Here is a 19,248-nt window from a genome sequence, read left to right as displayed (position 1 = left end):
TTCACTTTGTAAAATGAACCCTGGGATGCCAGATGACCTACTCTCACAAGAAGAGATGTAAATCTAATGACAGCTAAGCCACAGGTATTCACTAATGCATTCAAAACAAGCCCAAATGAATTCCAGACAGTGCAGCTCCTTTTAAAGGGAAATTAAATCTAACAGATTCAAACGTATGTATTCCGTCTTTGAGGAAGTTGTTCCCATTTTATTTCAGATTTCTTTCAACAAATCTGCAGTGCCGCTGGACTTCCAAAATGCAAAATATATATAAATCATAAGGCAAGCCAAAAAGCAGCACATTATGACTAGGAACAGACAAACTCAAGGGACAAGGAGAGGGAAAGGTTAAAAAAAATAACCAAAACATCTCTGTGGTTGGGAATGCTGTCGTTTTTGGACGGGGGGTGTAGGGGTGTTGAGGGTGGAGGGTGCGGAGGGGGTGGGAGGGCTGCTGGGGCTCAGAGCTGGCCACAGTCGGCGATGACGATCTTGCCGTCGGTCTTGCCACTGCTGCTCCCGTGGCCCTCCACTTTCTTCACCACATCAATTCCTTCAACGACATTCCCGAACACCACATGCTTCCCATCCAACCTGCGAGAGGGGAGGTGGCAGAGAGCACCCGTTTACGATCACTGGAAATCCGAATCCTGAATGTACACATCGACAAAACTCTGTGGAAACCCTGCAGTAGTGTAGTGTCTAGAACTGACCACCTTTGTACCAATCAGAGCTCATTGAGTTATGCTACTATTAGCGTTTAGGTCCAGCGTAAGGCAAGCTGCTGAAAAACCTTGGACCAACATGTGCTGAATGATAACCACTCATATTAAACATTACTTGGCAGAGCTGAGTTTATATTCTGCTATTGTACGCTGTGTAGGCATGTGCTTCAGGGGGTGGGTGGGTGTCGCACCAAGGCGTATCAGCTGTGCAGATGAAGAACTGGGAGCCGTTGGTGTTGGGCCCAGCATTGGCCATGGAAAGGGTTCCCAAACCGCCGTGCTTCAGGGTGAAGTTCTCGTCAGCAAACTTGCTGCCATAGATGGACTTGCCCCCAGTTCCATTGTGGTTTGTGAAGTCACCACCCTGCGAATGGGAAGGAGGAAGAGGTAACAGCTTCGGACAGCTCTAACCAATGAGCTGACAAGCCAACAACCCCACTGGCCAATGAGAGCACACTGAAATCAGACCAACATTTCCCATCACTTTTTAAATGGAAAAATCAAATATGAGGATTATTTTTATTACTGCAAGTCAAATTCTTGTGATACTGGAATGGTTTGAAGATGCAGTCGTGAGACAGGAAATACTTTTTGGGCACAAATTTGTCTCAATTGTTTGGGTCGGCACAGACACATACTTGTGTCTGCTCTTGGCAGCAAATATCTGTCACCAAGGAGTTTTGGCAGTGGGCATAATGTAGAAGCTGGTGCGCTTGCCAATTTGTCATCAATACTCAGCACAACGACACTGCTACACTTGATAGTAAATGACATCAAGCTAGAGAGTTAGCAAGAAAGCTGGATATACTTTTTCCCCTATAACAGTGATGTAACAAACAATAGTGAACTTTATTTTTGTGGGGGTTTTTTTGAGACATGTGCAAGACTTTTACAGGATGAGAGTGTAAAATTTTAAGGACCGCGGGAACCCCAATTCCACCTTGGAAGTGTCACAGAGGGCAAAGTCCAGCTGTGTGTACACAGCAGAAAGAGTGCATTTATGACACACTCGTGCAGCCAGTACATTACAAATCTCTGCAGTTCTGAGTGCAGTGCAGAGCTGACTTCTTAGATATGTCTGATGGGAAAGCATTGATTTGAACCATTGATCAGAGCAGCAGTGCAGTACAGTGCAGCACCTAAGGTTGTAGTATGCAGCATCACTGTTGCAACCTTTCAACAAGGTGCACATTGCTTCGGGACTCACGCAACGGTATAAACGGATAAGTAAACCAATCTGCTGTGGATACGTATCTGCTAAGCAAATAATTAATAATTTAAAATGGCCCGTGTCCCCACCCGCTCTGCCTACCTGGCACATGAATTTGGGAATGACACGGTGGAAGCTAGACCCCTTGTATCCAAAGCCCTTCTCCCCAGTGCACAGGGCGCGGAAGTTCTCTGTCAACAGAAAGAAAAGCGGGTTTCTGGAAAATGACCGTTAACACAGAGTGACGCCAGAGCTGCACTCCTAAAGCCACCGCATGGCATGCACCCGAATGCCGTATGTAGGTCGTTTCTCTTGGGTCACTGAGCATGGTGTCAAGTGACAGGGATATGCGGCAGCGGGAGGTTCAACGTCTGTGCAGTATAGGGTACTGACGATGTCAGTAGAATCATGACATCAGGCGAGAATTAACGGCCATACATGTGCTGTGTTTAGTGAATGTTGGTCCGGTGCCTTGCCTTGCCTGCATAAGGCAATGTGCACATCTCATTTGTGCAGTCCAGCATTTGCCAACATGAACTGGGATGTTACATTTTGACAGAGATGGCTTACTCACCTGCAGTCTTTGGGACAACATCAGCCCTCAGCTGTTAAAGAGGGAGAAAAAGGGAGAAGGAGAGTCAGAAACAGTTCAGCTGGACCACACTGTACACAAGTGGCTGGCACTTGGACCCAGAAGCTGTCAGGTTTGAATCCTGGAATGTAGCACTACTGTTGTCCACTGCACAAGTGCACAACGTGTACATTGCAGACTATGCACTGTTTATGCATGTTTCCCTGGCTTAATGAATACAAACGTTACCCACTTTTTCCTGCTCCATACAAAACAAGACTGACTCTCATTCCCCTGCCCCATCGTCAGCTCTCAGGGCTAAAAAGGGTGTTGGGTGGATCTCAAATGCCTTGAGATGGACGTTCCAGCAATATGGAACTGTCAAGACCTCAGGAACCGTAAATAATGGAATGGGGGTGGGGGTAAAGCCGAAGAACAGACAGGGCAACTGTGTGGCTGAGGAATTCAGGCTAGCAGATGGCGAGAGGCCAGGAAGCAGCTGCATTCACACTCTCTCCACCAGCCCGGTCTGGGATGCGATGTGGACATGGGTGTGGAGTGAAACGTTCAAAAAAGATCCTGCCTAAGCAATGGTCGAACATTTTATCCAGGCTAGAGTATAATATAGCATAATATATTACAGGTACAATCGATTCACTCCGTCACCCTTCTAGTCTCTAGCATAGTGGTGTCTAACATTACGTGCCCGTAACTGGAAACTTGCGGTCTGATTTAAAATTTAAATTGGCTGCACTGAGCAGTGCTTGAAATGCTAACGAATGCAATCGAGTACAGTGTTATTAGTCCAATCTAAAATCGTGGTCCCGTTTGTTACATCACGTGTCAAATACGGCCACCCCCTCCCTTTTCCTGTGTGGGAGAACGTCCACTTCGACGCAAGGTCCACTACGCCTAGAAACTCGACCGCAGCCCCACCCCCGGCACACCCGCTGGATTTTTGGTATTTTTCCACTCCGCTCCACTGCCAAAAGGAAGTTACCCAGTCGGCTAAGTTTTACCCAGCTATCAAAACTGCCCGCGGTCATGGTATGCACCCGCACCGATGTAACCGGTCCAATTTGCTAGCTCGCCAGTATTTCGCAGCAAATTCAGTCTCCATTATGATCACCTAATTGTTGAAAACCTCCCCATCGCAACCTTAAGTTTCTAGCCAGAATTCATTTTTGTCATTCAAATCCGTGCCGACATATTACAGATGCAAGTTATCTTGATAATAAATGACCGGTCTGGTTATCTGGAATTGCGTTAGCTAGGTCGCGACGTCACAGCAAATGCAGCACAATTTCTGCGCGCTTCTGCTTCCCTCGTCCACGTGCAGCCGGATCTTAGCAACAAAGAGGAGCGGCCTGCGCGCGTCTAACAGATGCGCGCTCCTGAGCAACACGGCAAAAAAAAAACACCACGCTTTCATTACCATGCAATCCGAAGCTAAGGAACCAATGAGCTCTTGATAAACCATCCTAAAGATAACCAAATCGCTACATAAATGTTTTGCCTTAAACATGGTTAAGCACTTGCAACAGCCCCACACAGTATTTTATCTGTACCGAGTTTACTAATGTTAACTAATGGTAGCCGACAAAATACAAGTGAACACATTTGGAAGGAAAATATCTATTTATTCACAAAGTGAATGCAGCAAATTTTAATTGACCCGACTCCTGCTTTTGCAAAACTACAGAAGAGGATCTACTTCTGCAAATAGCATAAAACAAAAAATCGTAATGACCGAAATTAACGCTGAAAACGTAAAGAATGCTGCTTGTGGTAAGTGAATGAAATGACGGCTGACGACCCCTTCCCCTCCCCCAAATGGGATCTTGCATTAAAGGGATGAAAATGGCGTCTGCATTAATGCATGTCTAGCTAAACTGGGAAACTTGGGTAAGCATGTGGTGGCCGAAGATTCATCGTTGCACTGAAATAATGCGTCAGCAGTACATACAATACAGCTAACAGCTGCACATGGAGCATGCATGCATGCTCCCTCTTTCGAACCAAATCCACTTGACGGCCGTTGTCGTTTAACGCACTGCTACTGCTGAGCTAACCAGACCTTCGTGTAACGTTATTTCTGAGATCAACCCATTCATACCTTACCCAGCTATTCCGCTGTTACGAGACTGTGATCCCTAGATTTCATTGTCTGGAATTTATTTTTCATGCCATACAATTGAGATACAACTTCAAATACAACCACTTAGCAAAATGATACAGATCCTACCTAAAGTGAACTCGCTATTTAGCTACCTGTACCGCTGTACTGACAGCAACACCATACTTGAAGCGCATATATACATATATAACGGCACAGAATGTAGCAAGCTAGCCATCTCCTAGCTAACAACATAACTACTTAGCAAATAATAGCGAATGTTAGCTACACAAAAATTGAGATTTGCTCCAAGGAAGGTAAATAGTTAGCAAACTAAGTAGATTTGTACCCCAGATAGATAACATTCATTATCACATTGCTTTCTAGACACCTAGCTAGCTCTAATCTAGCTATCGACGTGTGATCAAAGTAAGTAGCGAGCTAACTGCAACCCAACATCATTAGCTAACTAAAATCTTACCTCCATGACAATCCTGCCGATATTGTTGCCGTCAACACTGATATCAAAGAAAACTTTTGGGTTTGCCATATTTGATGTTAACGGTTCCTTGCAATGGAATTGCAATACACTGTGGACTTGAACCTTTCAGTATCTCTCCAGTTCCGCTGCTGATTCAGGACGGAAAACGTGTAAGCGTAATCGAAGACTATATATGGCCCGAGGATTCCTCAAACTGGAACAAAACCAATGAAGAGACTACGTGCCCTGTGTGACAGACAGCTCGCCCAATTAAAATTCACCCTAGTGCATAAAATTAAAATATTAACCCAAGATCAAGAATACTGGTTAGATCAGCAAGGATCCGAGGGTGTGCTCATGATTGACGTTAGGATTGACCTATGATACTGAGTATTAGTGACGACACTATGTCTTGTCCAATCCAAAAAGGATGAAATATTTTGGGTGGGCACTGTGTATGTCACGGTCAAAGCCGTATTATCGCGCTGAGGTCAACGTGACCAGGGGTGTGTCCAATTGTTCTGTTCGAATCTCTTTGCTCCTATATGCAAAATGCTGCCAGCGTGGTCACACTGATAAAACTGAGCTGTTTTTACACCAGGTTGTATTTAGGGCGGAAGAATACAATACCAAAATCCATCAAACGCTTTGCAACGTAACCCCTTGGTACACTGTTCCTCTCTCGGTCCGAATTTTCAGCATCCGTTCTGTCTGAACGCTTCGCGGGTGCCTCCCATATGCCGCCATTGCGGCTCTAACGTCGTAATCGACGCAGCATTGTTTAGGGATCCGTAATGGCGATAGTTTCTTCATCAATTCTCATAATAAAGGCGTTTTACGTCAAAGTACAATTAAATACAAAATTTGACGTTATTCTGCGACACGTCTTAGGACACAGTCCACCTGCATAGCTGGTTTTAAAGCATGCGCACTTTTATGCTTCAGACTGCAGTACAGCCCACAACCACCGCAAACCACTCCTTAATTAATAATGTCCTAGCATCGGTTGGTACTATGCGTGCTAGTTAACTTAGTGAGCAAGATATCTAGCGTTTTCCCCCGAAATCGTTTAATTATCTTAGTCGCAGGAGATGGGTTTAAAATTAAGCCAATTCGACACTTTTGTGTTAGCGAAAATGTGCGTTTGAAGCTTAATCGGTGTAAGACTATTTCAGACGAACCTAGAGAGATACCAATTTTGGTCATGTATGACGGTAACCCCACCCTCCTTATACGTGCAGACTGATGAAGGAGTACAGAACATGCGGTAGTCTACCAGACCTGTATCAATGTATGTCTGAAAATGGGTTTTTTTTTCCCACATGAAGCGGACGCATACGGAATTTAGAGGCAATCGTGAACATAACACAGTGTACACAGTGACACCCCAAGTTAAACAACGATTAAAACCTGCCATCTTTCTGTCGTTGCACACCATCTTCCGAACATAATAGAGAAAATATTACAGGTCTTTCAGTGTCTGCCCACTGATTGACTTGACATCTTGTGCACAATGTGCAGTAAATTGAAGAACAGTAGAGCCCTTGTCGTGATTTATCGGCCCGCAACAGCCTGATTACCGGCATGATGAAATCATTCGTCTTTTAATTCAAGCAATTCAAACCAATGACTTCTTTGCAGTGTGATTTGTTTTTCGGCGGTTGGGACACCTGACTTGGGTCTGATTCAGAATCGTGCATTTGACGAAGTGTTTAGTCAGTTGCTTGATGTATTGCGGAAGTGCAATTTATAAACTTGTTTGTTATTGACACGTGCATGTTAATATCTCTCTGCTGTGAACACGGCTTCGTATGGGTCTGTTCAAGTTCTGCGTCATTGTGAATTTCCATTCATGCAAAACAAACACATAAGACAAACGGATCTGGGTACACCAATAACCTTTAATAATAATAATAATTAATAATAATAAAAAAGGTGAATATGGTACACAAATAACTTGAAACAAAAACAGTCGCATATCCAATAACTCCTGACACTCTGGGTTATTATCATACAAGCTGCACTTGGCTGAAAGAGGGCCTAGGGCAGCAGTCATAAATAAAATCTGACAAGACGAGGAACAGAACAGTGGGCTGTGCTCTTTTCCACTCCTATTCTCTTTTAGAAAGAAAGAGACAGCAGGAAAGGACACAGAGAGCACGTCAACCCTTATGCACATTTGCCATAGTGTTTTATATGTATATATACACAGGATGAGGGGGAAAATTGTGTTCAACTAAAAAAAAAAAAAACATGAGCATTCATTTTCATCATGACATCTCTTTGTTCTCCATAGATCCTTTGCAATATGTAGAGAAGTTCTTCTACAACCTTCAGATCAGTTTCACTGTCAAACTGAAAAAGCAGTTTCCAGCCAGGGTAAGTACAAAGGGGTGAAATCTGAATATTGAGAGGAAAAAAGGTTACATAGAAAATTATTCAGAAGATGTCAGGTCCAACCAATCAGCAGTGAGGTAGGACTGATTTCCAATTCCATGGCCTTCCATTGGGTGGGGGTGGTGATGGGGTGAAGCCATTTGAACGATTGTGGGTGAGGGCCTGAGGTCCTCAGTGTCCCAGGTGATTCAGAGTGGTGTCTTCTGATCTTAGATTGAGTACATGACTCAGTATCTTGAAGCAAAAAGAATCACTTGTCCGCATTAATGAGGAATTTAACACAGGCCGCGATGTCATTTATTACCAAAAGACATGTGAGGCTGCATGTCACAAAATTCTGTGTCTGAGAACTCCTTTGTTACTTATTGTGGAGGGAGGGCATTCGCCAACACTGAAGCATCATGGCATTTTCCACATCTGGAATGGTGCCAGGACAGGAAGACAAACTATTGTTTAAAAAAAGGGTGAACAAACGGACAGACAAGCATGGAATAGAGAAAACCAACCCGTGCCAAAGACAGAACGGGGGTGGCCTGGAGGTATGTACTTCTGCACATGAGACCACACCCTTTATTACACCAGCAGTCCATCCCTCTGGCCAGACAATGATAGGCTGCTGTGAACCCACCCCCACCTGGAATGAACCAATGAACAAAAGAAGCATGCAGACACACGCATACGCGCACACACACGCACACACACGCACACACACGCACACACACACGTTACACTATCCCAGGTTTGATTTAGTTAAATTTTTACCCAGAATTTACCCAGAATCCCTAAATGTGTAGAAGTTCCACAACTTGTGAATACTTGTCCATAGGGGCTAACCAGACCTAGACCAGATTATTTGTCATCATGCTGGTTTGATGTTTTAAATGGTCTTTCCTGGAAAAAACCTTTATGCTGGCTTTTAAATATCTCTGGAGATGGATTTTACAGCAGAGCCCATTAGATTCAAAATCCCTCAGGGAGGATGGCAGGGGCTTTTGCATTTATTTGGTTAGAGATTCATTCATTAGTTTTAGGCAGGCCCATTCACAAAATTAACCATAAAAAGTTACAGAAAGCTGAGAGACAGAGAAAACCATGCTGTCCACTGTGCTAAACAATGTAGTTTCAAAGGAACAGACACACCATATTTTTCTCCAAATGATGACTAATTTCTCCTGGGGGTTACACAGGCCTGGCATTAGGGATATGTCAACATATTTCAGTAAAAGTTCATTCTTACATATCTGCAAAACTGCCTCGTTACTGGTCTCAGCAGTTATGGAACCATTTTGTTCAGGCAATTTTGCCTCAGACAAACCGATATAGACGAGACCATGGGACACACAGGTACAGACCCAACACTTTGTAGATTGTTACAGCTTCTGCCTGGGCAAAAAAAAAAGAATGCATGGTTTATGGTCTACCACACGACATTCCCTGGCCAACTGGGGCTAACAAGTGAAGGTTTGCATCAAAGCCTTGGTAACAATATTTGGTTGGACAGAGCGAGGGGTCACAGTGTTAGTGTGCTTGTTTGTCCACAGAGAGGACAATGTAGAACTGTGTTAGAGTAGGGCAGGATGTATCTGACGCTGAGACACTCTGGGCACAAGCTTTAGCCCCCCCGTTTACATCCATCCCTGCTCTCTCTCTCTTACAGATTGTTAAGCTCTGTTAAAATAGCCTGCTAAATTCTACACATTGTATCTGAGGGCACAGAGTGAAATCACTGACCCCTCCATTTATTGATTTTTTTTTTTTTTTTTTTACAAAGGTTCTTTTATAAATTCACGTTTGTTTTTTATGACTAGCCCAACACCATTTGAATAACAAAGGACAAGATCACACCTCACAGCGGCACTCCCTCCACTGAATAAGTGAGGCTAAAAGTGAGGATTTCACAACCCAGTTTTATACAAAATGCCATATGGATTTCAGCATATGGATTTTGGTGGTGTTCCGCCACTAGTTTCACATAAAGAAATGAGAGACAAGTGTGTGTTTTTTGTGTTTTTGGGTGTGTGTGTGTGTGTGGGGGGGGGGGTAACCTTTAAATTATAAAACAGTAAAATCAGTCGACATAGTTCACTGGCAGTCAGGTCACATGTTCTTTTAAAAAAGTTCTTGCAGCACCCACTACTGACCACCATTTTCCAGTTACTGAAGTAGTGGGGTGGCTGTGGGGGTGAAATTTTGAACAGTCCCCCTGCCACACCTCACTCCATTCCTTGTTGATGCTGGGACAGGAGCTTTTCTTTGCTTTTTTGGGGCTGAAGAGGCCACTGTGTTGCAGAGGACCATGGCAAGTGACCAGTGTGAAGAGGCTCAGTTGTTCTCGAACAGAGACAGCAGGTCATCGTTGCTGTTGTTGGGGAGGTCGGGGGGGCCGAGGTATGACAGCAGCTCGTCTGGATTTGTCAGCTCCGGAAGCAACTAGAGACAAAAAATTCAGAGGTATATATGGGGTACCAAAGCAGACCTTGGGATATTTCCACAAAAATCTATTCAGGCAGAACACAATGTAGTCACACCAGGGTGGAGCAGTCGTCACGGAAATGGACTGGGGCCTTTATCACCCTAGATAAAGGTATTTGCTAGCAAGTAATTATATGGGTAAACGATGTGAGTTATTCAAATGTAATTCACAAATACAGCAATAATATAGGTATTATCAAATGTGCAGGCTGGTGTTTGCCTCAAAGACAGACTTACGTCAAGAGAAGGTTCTGGCACCTCTCCTGGTCCCCCTGGGCCCCCCAGCCCGAAGGAGCCATCCGTGTGCAGCCGGGGATTCTGGGAAGGGTTCCGGGGATGCATCGGTCCTCCTGGCCCCCCAAGGTGCGAATTGCCATGGAGACCTTGATGCTGCTGAAGGGGATTGTGGGAAGGGTCCATGCGGCCAGAGTGGGGTATCTGAGTCAGAGAAAGAGAGGCGTTGCATGGGTGGGCGAATAAACATCACAGCATCAAAAAAGCATACCTGGCTCAAGCTGTCTATCAGGAAAGCGGTGTGTAATGTCAACAGCACACCTTCAAGGACGAGCGTAATGCAGTAGCACTCTGGCAGTTCCACACCGCTTCGCACAGCTTGAGATGCTGTGCAGGTGCGCGTGACAGAGAGAGGAGGGTTGTGCTGTCGCCTCCAGAGTCAGCTGGAAAGCTCTTCACTCAGTGTGTCATAAGGGGACGACAGAAACCCTGACGGCCACTGGGCCAGCATTTGTCCTTTATGTTGTTCCATGTGTGCCAGCTCTGTGGCATAATGGGCTGTGGTCATGACCCTAAGGTTGCAGGTTCCAGTGCTCGTTGGAGCACAGCTCTTTGGCACTGTACTTAACATGAACTGGTCTAGTAAATATAAAATAACATATATCAATATTATTTAAATGTAAAATAAACGTTTCCAAGGAAAATGTTTCTGCTAAATAAAACATGTTATTTTATATCTATATTATACATAAAATATGACCAAAAATCACTGGAATGGTAGCAGAAAGACAGCTTCCTCACTGAGGTCATACATCAAACAAATCACCAGTAGGTGAATTCTGAGTGAAGCCGAAGTATCACCCATTTGGCCTATTTAACTGTTGCTCCTTGAACCCCTGGTCAAATGTCTGTTTCAAAAAATATACCACATCTCCATTATAGTATACAAATTCCCCCATTAGCCCATCTCTCCCACACTGGTGCACCGCTAGTAACAAGGGCAACTGCCTCCTAGCAAGTTAAATTTTAAACTAGAACCTGGTCACGTAGTAAGTGGGGAAAAAACATAGTTAAACCTGACGCATTATAATACCCATTTGCATCATTTCCAATCACTTGTAGCTTGCAAGCCAGTAAGTGCGCACAGAAGAAAGCATTGTTAATATGGAAATGTTCAGCGGTCACTTCACAATCATTTCTGACTGCAAGAAAGGGCATTATAGTTGGAGCAACGCAGTGATAGGCTTGAGCCTTTATATTTTGTTTAGGGCTAGCTGGCTAACACAGCTATACCAGTGAAATTGAACTGCTTTACTCCCTTTGTGGGATACCTGACATTTTGACAGGCCAGGATTTGAGGTGAATTTACCATGCCAGCTTGTTACAGTGTTGCATTGAAATCCACGCACTTGGCAGTAATCTGGTGTTAACTGCATTCCATGGACTTGCTCCAAGAACATGCAGGCAACAGCTGTCTGAGCCAAGGCAACAGAGGCTATGGAGCTGCCGTTTTATTTCACGTGCAATGCACTTAAAGTATAATAATCAAGGGTAAGAATTTAACTCTGCTTCTCTGTGACTCAAAGGAAAATGAGCTGATCTTCAGTAGTTATGTGTATATCTTTAGTTCTCTGTGTGCATGAAATAAACACACTCCAACTGTCCCTCTGTTATAAATTCCACAGAATGACTACATTCAATATGTCAACAGCTGTAATGTAATGAGTTCATTTTATTAATGTACTTTGCTTAGTTGCATATTGTAATATGCTTTTAATTAGTTTTGTAATCAATTGAACTCTTACATTTATGTATTTCACACATTTATTGCATCACAAAGTAAATTTACTTACAATTTACTGCACTATTTTTCATGTTCAGAACAAATCGTAAGTAGTGTTAGTACAGTACAGTATTTGAAGACATCCCCATTCACGGGAATCTCAAGGATGTATCACTTGCGAATGGAGAGATTCTCCTGTAGATTCTCCTCTATAACTGTGTTATAATTTTAAGTTTTAAAGAAGGAACTGAGTCTGAATATTGACACATGCTCACCTGTGCAGACATTGGGTGCCCCACTGGCTTTTCTGGAGTCAGGAGCCCGCTGGGCAGGTCAGCCTGATAGGACAGAGGGGGTGGTCCCGAAGCGAACTCCCCGAGAGTCGGAGTCCCTGGGGCGTTGGGGAAATCTGAAAATCCTGGCTGGCTGGAGTACCCCGATCCAGCTGCAGACAGACAGACCGAGGTGTCAACACACCTTCCTTATGCTCATATGGCAACACTGATGACAGCCTTGGAGCGCCACCTTCTTACACTGGAAGCCCCATTGTTTGGTTCTGCTTACTTGCAAGCACTAAAGTACTTTGCCTCCACCTGATGCCAGTGTGCTGTTACTCAGGGAATTTTGACCTATCACGTACTGATTAGGTTGCAGCTTGCCCTATTGCCCTAGAAGCACTGTCGTGGTTGACAAACTAATGGCCACATTTATTGCACGTTTCACGTTAAATTAATTGACTTAAAATGAAACAGTCAAGCATGCTCACTAAAAATCCTTGGGACAGACCAGAGCTATGCAAAGTGATCCATTTATTACAATCAAATAAAATCACACAGACCTTTTTACTCCAAATTTATCTTTGGAGTACAAAGGTCCACTTGACTCAAACAAGGCAGTTTGTGTCAATGAAATAATGCTGATTCATGGAAAAAGCACTGAGCAGGAGTGGTTTTCCTTGTCTGACACACCTGCAGAAAGCTGCTCTGGTATGCCAATCCTGTTACCATGTCTCTGCCAGGAATGAGTGCGGTAGGCCCTTACCCTGGCTGGGGTAGTCCGGCGTGCTGCTGCTGCCACCTGGTGGCAAAGATGAGTACGGGGAGGAGGCCGGGCCCAGCGCAGCTATCATCTCCATGACGCTGGGCAGGATCATGTGACTCGGGCTCAGAGTGCGGCAGCGCTTCAAAGCTGGCCCGTCTGGGTCCTCCTTGATGTGCAGGTCCGGCTTTACTGGAACCGGCTTCCAGCTGCACACGGGGTCGATCGTGATCTCTTCATAATCCGAGCTGAGAGGGGGAGATCGGCAGCAGGGGAGAAAGGGCAGAATTGACCGTTAAGGAGGAGGGATACAGGTGTATACGGGTAAGGAAGAGGGACACAGGTATGGAAGGGGATAGTGTCAGAGGGCAGCCAAAGAGAGAGAGATTGAGGAAGAGGATGAAGAGAGGACGAAGAGACAAAAGAACCTGCATCTCCGAAGCAATGCAGGACACCCAGCAGATGCACAGTGCTATACTCACTTTTGGATGTAGATGAGAATCCCCAGCATGTACTGGTCCACTTCCAGGCCTTCCAGAAGAGCAGTCTTACTGTGGGAAACACACACGTACAGTCAGAGAGAAGCTAACAGCACTGTCTGACCCCAAAGTGACATGTCCAGCTGTGTCACGGGCCTATTGTAAGTGTATTACAGGTACATTAGTGCAAGACCCTCCTGGTGTTCAGACCGGTGTGGCAGGTGTATGACAAGTGTATTACAGCTATTAGAGCTACCAGCTTCCTGGTATTCCGACAGGTTCAACTCACTTGCACACAGGGCAGCGCCAGGTCCCTCTCTCACAGTTCAGCTGCAGATAAGACTCCAGATCAAAGCACTGCAAGCAATCAGACAAATAATGGTCACCTACTGCTCCACAGGAAAATCCAAGGTTCCGTTCACATATGAAAATTTATGATTGTTCTGCGTTCCTGAAGTTACAACAGTGAGTTGCGCGTGGTCACCCTGTACATGTCTATGGCCACTGTCTGATTCATTTGTGGTCTTTGCAATGCCTGCTTTTCGTGGGAGTAAATGTCTGATGCAGATGTTCACAAATCCTACCAAATGTAATGCTTTTTGTGCTGTGAAAATGACTCAATTCCTTGGTAATAAGAAGGTGTGTGGTGTGGTGGTGAGGAGCAGGGCTTGGAATCCATAGTTTGCCAACTTGACTCCCTGGTGGGCCAATTAACAAGGGAGCTAACCTAAACAGCCTCAGTAATTATCTAGTGGTTGGAATGGATGTAAAAAGTAGGCAAGCTATATAAGTCAGAACACAATTCTATACAACTGACAAGTAACTGCATGAAGCAAGCAAAGTTTCAGTTTAAACACATACTGTGAGTAGGCTTATGTGTCTCATGGATGTTCAATATTCCTGTATTTACCATCATACAAAGTTACTGCTGTATTTATATGGAATGGAAACTTTAAGTACAAAAACTCGGCTTTTGAGCCTAAAGCATTAAATTCCTGTTGCAATAGGTTATTATAGCGCAATACTGGCAAAGAGTATGGCAGCTAATTTCTCAGCATAGCGACTGTTATTTGTCCAGATGCTCTGCAATCGATCACTCCACAGACAAGATTTACATGGAAACAAAACCTGTTTCTGCTACTTTGATCACTTGAATTGTGGGGTTTAGTAGCTTGTGAAGTTGGACTGGTTTTTGTAAACGTCTTCTGCTTTGCGCAACGCTGTTTTTACAAGCAATTTGGTGCAGCACATGTGTCTGATTAGCGAGTGAGCAGGGGAGAAGAGCAGAAGCCCCAGAAAGTACAGCACAACACTGGTCTGCAGAGGAGTGTGTGTGTGTGTGTGTGTCTGTGCCTGCATATGTGCTTTGATCTTGTGTAGTGATAGTTAATGGTCACAAGCTGCCACACTTGGGAGACTGGCAGTTTCTGAAACATGATCACTGGTAAAATGAATAGGATTCGCTGCTAAATGAGTGAGCCCTGGAGTTGCACCCTCTTCCTAACGCCAGCGAGCACAATGACAGGGCAGACAGAGCGACTGTGAGAGGCCTGTGGCCCCTGGGGGCCCCTCACCTGTATGTGCCGGCAGTCGTGGCCCCGCGCGGGCAGCTGGATCCGGCGGAAGGTGATGGGACACTTTAGTGACACCTTGATGGCCGTCTGCTCGACTCCGTCCTCTCCGTTCAGCCCTGGTGTGCCTGGGATGGTGCCACTGCTGAAATTCCTCTTTACTAAAGGGCACAGAGCACAATGAAAGGGGAAAATGAGAGAATGCAAAGAGGCACCAAACGCAGAAAAGTGAGGGGAATAGAGAGAGGGAAGAGAGCGCGTGGAGAGAGAGGAACAGACACAAGAATCGAGATAAAACAGAGTGGGAATGCAGAGAGGGACAGTGAGCAGAATAAAGATCACAACAGACGAGAGGCAGAGAGACTAATGGAAAACAGGAAGAGAGTGTGGCATGTAGAGTGAGACAAAGCTCAGGACATAGACGGGAACAGAGAGAAGTGGAGAGTTGGAATACAGAGCGAAACAGAGGGTGGGAGAGAGAGTCATGGTTGGTAAGGCGAATGCTGAGATGGACAGAGAGCCGAAGCGGTTGTCAGTTTTCTCCTGCTTCAGTCCCGCGGCTAGTGACAAACCGTTAGCCTGAGAGAAGGAATGAGACATCCAGCAGCAGAGCGTGGCAAAGTGACCGTGTGATTTTGGTGACACTCACTCTTGGTGACGCAGTGCTCGGCCGGCAGCAGCCTCTTCTTCATCAGGCCCTGCAGCACGGAGCGCACAGACGGCCTGTGCACCAGCTGCAGCACGAACAGGTGAGACTGCGGAGGGAGAGAGAGAGGGAGAGTCAGACGCACACGGTCCAGGGGTCTCACTGCCCAGAGGGAGAGAGAGTCAGACGCACACGGTCCAGGGGTCTCACTGCCCAGAGGGAGAGAGAGTCAGACGCACACGGTCCAGGGGTCTCACTGCCCAGAGGGAGAGAGAGTCAGACACATAACCTGGGGAACTAACTGCCCAGAAGGACAGAGAGTGAGACACACACAGCCCAGGGGTCTCACTGCCCAGAGGAAGAGAGAGTCAGACACATAGCCCAGGGGTCTCACTGCCCAGAGGGAGAGAGAGTCAGACGCACACGGTCCAGGGGTCTCACTGCCCAGAGGGAGAGAGAGTCAGACGCACACGGTCCAGGGGTCTCACTGCCCAGAGGGAGAGAGAGTCAGACACATAACCTGGGGAACTAACTGCCCAGAAGGACAGAGAGTGAGACACACACAGCCCAGGGGTCTCACTGCCCAGAGGAAGAGAGAGTCAGACACATAGCCCAGGGGTCTCACTGCCCAGAGGGAGAGTGAGACACACACAGCCCAGGGGTCTCACTGCCCAGAGGAAGAGAGAGTCAGACACATAACCTGGGGAACTAACTTCCCAGAAGGACAGAGAGTGAGACACACACAGCCCAGGGCTCTCAGTGCCCAGAAGGAGAGAGAGTCAGACACATAGCCTGGAGGTCTCACTGCCCAGAGGGAGAGAGAGTCAGACACAGCCCAGGGGTCTCACTGCCCAGAGGAAGAGAGAGTCAGACACAGCCCAGGGGTCTCACTGCCCAGAGGAAGAGAGAGTCAGACACATAGCCTTGGGGGACAAACTACCCAGAGGGAGAGGGAGCCAGACACAGCCTGGGGGTCTCACTGCCCAGAGAAAGAGAGAGTCAAACACATAGCCTAGGGGACTAACTTCCCAGACAGCTCCATTACACTGCCCGGCAAAAACTGATGGGATACTGTCACCAAACACAGCCTCTGTGGTGGAGACTCACACCAGTGTGACAGTAAGAACGAGAGACAACGGAATAGAGGCTGTTATGAAACACTGGCCCCTTCTGAGGAGCTGAAAGAGAGCTAGAGGCAAAAGAAAGAACTCCAATGTGCACCTTGGCCTCTCTGGCAGATTGAGTGATCTCTCGATGGATACAACATTTTTTGGCTGACAATGCACACTTGGCTCAATTTGCTTCGGCATTCTTGTGAATACTTTGGCAAACACAGTCACACGCATAGACACTGATTAATCTGACAGAGATGGTGAGTTACACAGACATCGATAAAGCCTACACAGAGACAGTGACTTACACAGACAACTACAGAGAAATGCAACTTCAGAGTGAAGGCAAACTTCCAGAGACGAAAACGGAATTACACACAGTTACCACTTAGACAGCTACAGAGAGGGACACTTACAGAGACAGAGTGAGTAGCAGACAGTTAGACTTATAAACCTTATAGACAGTGTGTTGCAGACAGCACTGAGACAGACAGTGATAATCCCTGGAGATGGTAAATTATGCAGACAGCATAGACATCAACAGTGACAGTGATAGACCCTTGAGAGACAGTTACACAGAGAGCGTAGAGGAAGAGACAGATTAACAGTCATAAATCTTACACAGAACATAGCACAGTGATAAATCTTAGTGTTTAACAGTGATAAACATTACAGATAGAGTGATTAAGAGACAGTGATAAATATTACATAAACAGTGTGTAACACAGCCAGTGATAAACCTTATAGCGACCATTTGTAACAGACAGTAACAGACCTTACAGAGACAGCATGTAACGGATAATGACAGACTTTACAGACACAGTGTGTAACAGACAGTGACAGACCTTGCAGAGACAATGTGTAACACAGACTGTAAGAAATGTAGAGACTCACGCAGCAGCAGGCGGTGACGGTGATCTGGATGGTGTTCCGCCCCGGCTGGCACACCTGCTTCAGGTAGAGGGGCTTGTGGGAGGTTTTGTTGTCCCCGCGCTCGATGGTGAGGGGCGTGGCGTTCACGCTCACCTGCACCGAGGCCGGCCAGTTGGTGTTCATCTGCCGGTCCTCGTGGTGGTAGCACTTGAACTGCAGCTCCAGGTCCGGCCTGCGCAGACAAAAGCCAATCAGAGGCGCAGAGACAGCCCCGCACTACGGCGTGCCTAACTGGACAAAAAGGTCACGGGCAAAGTCGGTTGGTGGAGCCTGACCTCATCATGAGTGTCTTGTACACGGAGTCACGCAGCTGGAAGACGTGGTTGCTGACGGCCAGGTTGTGCTCCAGACGGAAGGGCTCCAGCACGACCCCGTCCCGCACGGGGAAGGTCAGCCGAAGGTCGTCACTGGGGTTCCCTGTGGGGCGGGAAGAGGGAGACGAGTTGGGGGGGTGTCACAAAAATGCTACCTCTCATTCACCGTCCCCTGTTGCAACCCCCCCAGTGATGTCCTCGCTTCGCACTTTTGTCCACGGTGTAATCGCATGCTTTTAGGCGAAGTTGGTTTGAACTTGAGAGATCTATTTCAAAACCCTTGCTGAAGGGTATGGCAGCTGTGTGACAAGCGCTGTGCATTGAAACATCACATTAGCGCTGATCTGTGCTGTGGGTGTGGATGTGCCGGGTTTTACCTGTAGGGGGCGGCAGGGAGTTCATATTGGGCTTGACGTCAGGGAGGAAGGGGGACTTGACATCCTGGCCAGGGGACATGTAGGGCGGCATGGAGCTACCAGGGGTCATCGGGGGTGTGGGGTTCCCTGGGAGTGGGGAGCTCGGGTAACCTGGCATGGCCCGCCCAGGCTGGGACAGGGGGGGAAAAAAAGAAGTTACATCAAAACAAACCACCTACCGCAAGATGAGCCACAAAGCTGGAGTTGCTCTGCTAATGTTCGAATTATGTCACTGTTGAGTCTACAGCTTTTTGTGCACCAGACATAATGGAGGAGGATGTGTCTTATACAAACACTCCACCAAAAAAAAAAAATTAGAGTACATGCACATATGCACGCACGCACATACACAGTCTGAGCACTTGGACACACACGCATCTGGATGTGTGCACACGCACTCACACACGCTCACTCACCCCATTGACCGCCGCCTGGGTGAAGGTGTTGTACCCTCCTCCGCCTCCTCCCCCTGCAGCGCCCCCTGCTGTCATCGCGGTGAGGGTGTTGCCCTGCCCGTTGAACTGGTCAGACTGGCGGAGAACACAGAAGCGGGATATTGTTGCACTTCGCTGCAGGATTCTCACACCGTTAGTATGCACTCCCTCCCTGAGCCTTCAGAAGAGCTCAGCCGCTGCCTGACTCAGAACCTCAGAGAAATCTCTCTCTTACCGACCCCCAGCCCAAGCAAGCCACACAGAAGGGAACACTCCTGAATAAAGCCAAATGCAGCATCTAAACCAGGTAAATGGA

General features: G+C 46.5%; 2 protein-coding genes across 2 annotated transcripts in view; both read right to left on the bottom strand.

Annotated features, from left to right (window-relative positions):
- Positions 1 to 185: 185 nt before the first annotated feature.
- Positions 186 to 5,301, bottom strand: ppiab (peptidylprolyl isomerase Ab (cyclophilin A)). Its single transcript, XM_036528352.1, has 5 exons — positions 5,104 to 5,301; positions 2,510 to 2,540; positions 2,038 to 2,126; positions 917 to 1,089; positions 186 to 594 (listed from the first exon to the last, which is right to left on the bottom strand). Exons 1-5 carry the CDS (start codon positions 5,170 to 5,172, stop codon positions 462 to 464), a joined length of 495 nt encoding a protein of 164 aa, XP_036384245.1. The 5' UTR covers positions 5,173 to 5,301; the 3' UTR covers positions 186 to 461.
- A 1,779-nt stretch (positions 5,302 to 7,080) lies between these two features.
- zmiz2 (zinc finger, MIZ-type containing 2) overlaps positions 7,081 to 19,248 on the bottom strand; it is a 39,366-nt gene continuing 27,198 nt past the window's right edge. Inside the window, exons 8-19 of the mRNA XM_036528660.1 lie at positions 18,915 to 19,028; positions 18,460 to 18,628; positions 18,044 to 18,185; positions 17,730 to 17,940; positions 15,727 to 15,832; positions 15,081 to 15,238; positions 13,796 to 13,863; positions 13,510 to 13,578; positions 13,031 to 13,275; positions 12,265 to 12,434; positions 10,210 to 10,410; positions 7,081 to 9,930 (exon numbers count right to left, since the gene is read on the bottom strand). Coding sequence (XP_036384553.1) covers positions 9,823 to 9,930; positions 10,210 to 10,410; positions 12,265 to 12,434; positions 13,031 to 13,275; positions 13,510 to 13,578; positions 13,796 to 13,863; positions 15,081 to 15,238; positions 15,727 to 15,832; positions 17,730 to 17,940; positions 18,044 to 18,185; positions 18,460 to 18,628; positions 18,915 to 19,028 — 1,761 coding nt within the window. The 3' untranslated portion in view covers positions 7,081 to 9,822. The remainder of the gene's footprint in view (positions 9,931 to 10,209; positions 10,411 to 12,264; positions 12,435 to 13,030; positions 13,276 to 13,509; positions 13,579 to 13,795; positions 13,864 to 15,080; positions 15,239 to 15,726; positions 15,833 to 17,729; positions 17,941 to 18,043; positions 18,186 to 18,459; positions 18,629 to 18,914; positions 19,029 to 19,248) is intronic.

This window comes from Megalops cyprinoides, chromosome 5 (assembly GCF_013368585.1).
Source record: "Megalops cyprinoides isolate fMegCyp1 chromosome 5, fMegCyp1.pri, whole genome shotgun sequence".
Classification (NCBI taxonomy): domain Eukaryota; kingdom Metazoa; phylum Chordata; class Actinopteri; order Elopiformes; family Megalopidae; genus Megalops; species Megalops cyprinoides.
This window is presented reverse-complemented; position numbering and strand designations above follow the sequence as displayed.